This window comes from Lactuca virosa, chromosome 3, assembly GCF_052849685.1.
Source record: "Lactuca virosa cultivar CGN04683 chromosome 3, Lactuca_virosa_CGN04683_v6, whole genome shotgun sequence".
Lineage (NCBI taxonomy): Eukaryota > Viridiplantae > Streptophyta > Magnoliopsida > Asterales > Asteraceae > Lactuca > Lactuca virosa.
This window is the reverse complement of record NC_136428.1, coordinates 381,712,662-381,717,181: the sequence shown is the minus strand read 5'-3', so window position 1 is coordinate 381,717,181 and position 4,520 is coordinate 381,712,662. Positions and strand designations below refer to the sequence as shown.

At 33.4% G+C, this 4,520-nt stretch overlaps 1 protein-coding gene across 1 annotated transcript; it reads right to left on the bottom strand.

The window, feature by feature from the left end:
* Nucleotides 1-559: 559 nt before the first annotated feature.
* Nucleotides 560-3,564, bottom strand: LOC145167693 (ras-related protein RABD2c-like). Its single transcript, XM_079086930.1, has 8 exons — nucleotides 3,389-3,564; nucleotides 2,364-2,436; nucleotides 2,196-2,243; nucleotides 2,056-2,103; nucleotides 1,875-1,946; nucleotides 1,508-1,663; nucleotides 1,331-1,434; nucleotides 560-909 (listed from the first exon to the last, which is right to left on the bottom strand). Exons 1-8 carry the CDS (start codon nucleotides 3,400-3,402, stop codon nucleotides 816-818), a joined length of 609 nt encoding a protein of 202 aa, XP_078943056.1. The 5' UTR covers nucleotides 3,403-3,564; the 3' UTR covers nucleotides 560-815.
* Between the last annotated feature and the right edge of the window lie 956 nt (nucleotides 3,565-4,520).

Below are 4,520 nucleotides of genomic sequence, written 5' to 3'. Positions count from 1 at the left end.
AGCACATATCGGCATTTTCCACAGCTTTCTTTCTCTAACAGTAGTAGTGATCGATTGAATTGGGAGGAAGAACAAGAAGAAGTAATATAGACGTTAATTTATATGTTCAGAAAAGGTCATTTAGGCTAAAATGACATAAATACCCTCATGTGCAAGTCACATGGGGGCAACTTAACGTTGGAATGGACGGACATCCAACTCGGGGATCAAACGCGTGCAACTTATGGTCCGTAGGTACTATTTGAGGTAAAAAAAATTACCGTAGGGACCACATTAGGGAAAAATCCAAAACCTAAAGGACCATTCGCGTAATTTGTTCTAGTCTTTAATATATTTATTTTACTAGAGATTTTTCCTCTTGACCACAAAGAAAAAAAAAAGTTACTGGTTTTCATGCATTGATTGTGAAATATATTTAATTGCTATATTACATACCAACATTTGACAAACCAACAAGTTAATCATGGCTGCCTTAGCAAAATGGTAAATTTCTTGAATAAGACTTGATTCAAGTAAAATGGACTTGAAATATATTTAATTGCATATAAAGTATAAACAATGAAAAAAAATAAAAACCTTAAACCACAATTTTAACAAATTCGAAGTAGTATCTGATCAAACACATAAATCGATGAGAACAAATTTGTGTTTTTGACATACCAAACAAACTACTAGAAACATTAAACTAAAGAATTCTTGACTTTTATACAATCCCAACAAACAAAGTAAAAGAAAAAAAAAAGAATTCATGGCTAAACAAACGAAACTTTTACATTTTCTTTTCCACGTCATCCATCCAAATACAAACAATCACACTAAGAGCAGCATCCACTGCTCTGTGAGACGGGTTGACCACGAATGTTGACCGTTGGTGGCTTTGATGCATTCAATGAAGGTTGACTCGCCATCCTGCATCCATACATCAAATCTTTAAAATACAGAACAAAACAAGTTAAACTGCATTTGACATGCATTAGACTTGGACATAGGACAAAAGACGAGAATGCCCTCCTTGTTCTCATCAAGAATGCCCTAGAAAAATTGTAGTTTGAGTACTACTCCCATTGGTGGAAGAAAATTGTGTTTGTGCTAAAGTGTTTTTGTCATATGGTAAATGTCTAAAATGCCCTCCAAGATTGTTAGGTAAAGAACTCTTGAGGAGGGCTTGAAAATTGATGGTTGGTAAATAGGTAAATTCAGGATTGGAATTGGAATCGGAATCTGAAAATTTGGTTAATTCAATAATAAAATTTTGTAAGTCATTATTAACCTATCTCGAAATATAAAAAAAAGATTTATATTTTTTGGAAATTTATAAATTATTGAGTACCTGTCTTTGATGGAAGCAGTCATGGCCATGAAAGCCTGTTCCACATTGGTGGAATCTTTTGCACTTGTTTCCAAGAAAGGAATTCCAATTTCATCAGCAAATGCCTGAAAATATAAAATATAAACAATATAAATTTGGTATTTAAATTAATATACATTCGTTTATAAAAATTTATACCTTGGCTGTTTCAGTTGAAACAACTTTATTTGCAACAAGATCACATTTGTTTCCAACAAGAATCTTGTTCACATTCTCACTTGCATAACGATCGATTTCACTCAGCCATTGTTTCACATTATTAAAACTCTCTTGGTCTGTCACATCATAAACCACCTGATCACATAAAAAAAAATCATATATCACTTTGTCAAATGTCTAAAATACCCTTCAAGAATAATTCTTTCCATTAAAAAAAAAACTTGTTTCCTTCTCTGATTCCACAATACTAACACTAGCTTATAGATTAAAGTCAATACCAAATAGTAATTTGCAAAGATGATAATGTCACAAGGGGCAAAATAGGTAATTCAAGAAGTTCACTCACTATGATGCCATGTGCCCCTCTGTAGTAGCTGCTTGTGATTGTCCTAAAACGTTCTTGCCCCGCAGTGTCCCACTACACATTAGTAAAACAAAAAAGAAAAACAAAAAATATAATCACAAATCAAAGAATGAAGATTCTATGTATAATATAAATTAGAGATCAAATCATGATATGAACTTACTATTTGAAGCTTAATAGTCTTGCCATCTTGCTCCACAGTACGGATTTTCTATCAGAAAATTTAAGGAAAAAAAAAAGGTTAAACTAAATTTCAAGATTTGTATTCAGGTTATAAATTAGCTTGTTGGAATGTTTACTTACAAAATCAACTCCAATGGTGCTTATGTAACTGTCCAAGTAAGAATCATCCTATAACAAATTTAAAAAAAGGTAAGAAAATCAAGAGATTGAAGGGATATCTCAAAAGAAGTAATATAAAAATTTGTACATTAAATAAGATGAATTGTGTATGAGATTGAAGGCACTTACAGCAAACCTCAAGAGTAGACATGACTTTCCTACACCAGAATCTCCAATAAGCAAAAGCTTGAATAGGTAGTCACTGCAAAGATAATGATGGTGTTAAATAAATAATAATTTAGATTTTAAAATCAACAGGATGATATGGTTCCAATAGTGTCTGAGAAAAAAGAAACAGAACAAAATATCTTGAATCGCACTGGTTGGGATTTTGCATCAAATTGTAACACACGATAAAATAATGACTAGAATACTCTATGTGTAGCCTACGGAGAGCTGCTAAATGGCACATCCACAAAAAACTTAAGTAATAAGATTCTCAATTGGATCTTAATCTCTTAATAAACTTTCTAAAGAAAAAATCATTAACTAACTTATCAAATCTTAACCCTGTACAAGCAACAAAACCAAAAGCAAGGTTGTTTGTTCTCTATAATGACTAAAATACTGGCAAAAGGATATATTGATCCTGAATGACAAGTGCATATAGCAAGCATTCAATGCTTTATGCTATAGAACAAAGCTAGGTCAATTAAAATCTTATTGCATCAGATAGAAAAGACCAAAGCCTATGGTAGAAATTTTGCACCAAACATCAAACTCTCAATTTCGACCAGAAAAGGCTTGGAAGCTATCTCCTAATACTCCATCTGACACACTACGAACTCACCTGATCTGATACTCCTTTCTTGAGTAGCAGATTATGAGATCGCTTGTATAATGCTCTACAAGCTCTTTAAGGTCGATCTTATGTGATCTACCCTCTCACGTCTCGATATGTATACAAATTATATACGATCAAGCCCGATCCAACAGCAATCAAACGTCAAAAACTCAAAACCCTAACTTTATCCATCTCTCATATATCATAATTTAATCATCTAAATCAAATCTATAAACCACGATCCAATTACATAAATCGCCTGATTGAAGAATTATGTAGGCGATTATGAAAAAAGAAGAAGAATTGGTCATACTAAAAGAAGACTCAATCGGTAAAAAGATTTAAAATTGATGCAAGGCGAAGAACTTACTACTCAGGAGTCATGGCTGTGGATTATGATCGGGTGAAATATATGAGAATCTACAGGAAGAAGATGAGGTTTTGTGAAGGAAAAAACACCACCGAATCTTGTGGATCACCGCCGGGGGCCAAGCTGCTATGAGAGAGAGATTTGGGGGACACGTAAAGGAAAATGAACGAAGCAAAAGACATTTGGTAAAGAAGATCGAGGTCAATTTATATCCGCACGTGAACGGAGTAAAGTTATAATGTTAAGGAAATAAAACATGTATTCTTTTTTATTTATTTATTTATTATTTTTTTTTAAGGTTTATAACTAGGGAATTGATTCGTACACAACATTTTTTCTTCGTACACAACAATTTGTGCTTTGTATTGTACAACCTTATAATGCATAATGTGTTGTGTATGACAAAAAATTGTTATGTACGAATCACTTATTAACTATTTAACTTAGTGTTTGTGGCGTATTTGACGAATGGTGGGTTGTATGTGTAAAATATATATTGAGTATTTAATAAACATGTAGCAACTATACGAAAGTTACATAAAACAAATTACCAAATAATTCCTAAAATAAATACAGGTTATTCTCGAATTTATTTATTGTGTGGTTAAGATTTTTTTTTTGGGTGGGGGGGGGGGGTGGTGGAATATATGACGCGAGATATAGGCTTCGTCATAAGTAGCGACAATATGTTGGGGTGAGTTACGAAGTGTGGACGCCAGGGCCCAAACCCCTAGGTCTTGGATTTTACACCCTATTTAAGAAACCATAATGTTTAGGGTTTGATCTATCTTTCAACCTCCATCATCGTATAGTAAAGCCTTACCCCCTTTTTGAATCTTTTGGGAGATCTTCAGCCTTGAGTGGATTGTTGGTGAAAAAAAGAAGCATGTGGTGTCATTTGATGCAGTGGTGAGTCCATTTCAAAGAAGATCCAACCTTCCACATCATTTATGGACCTATGTAAGTGAACAAGATCCTTGTTTTTTGTGTTTTCATGTTAAGATCTAAGATGTAGATGTGTTCTTGGTCTTTTTGGTCCCTTATGCTAGAAGCTTTTGGAGTTTGGAGAACTTCGGAGCACTAGACTTGTCATTAATGGACTTCTAAACATTTCTAGGACCTTTTGAATGCA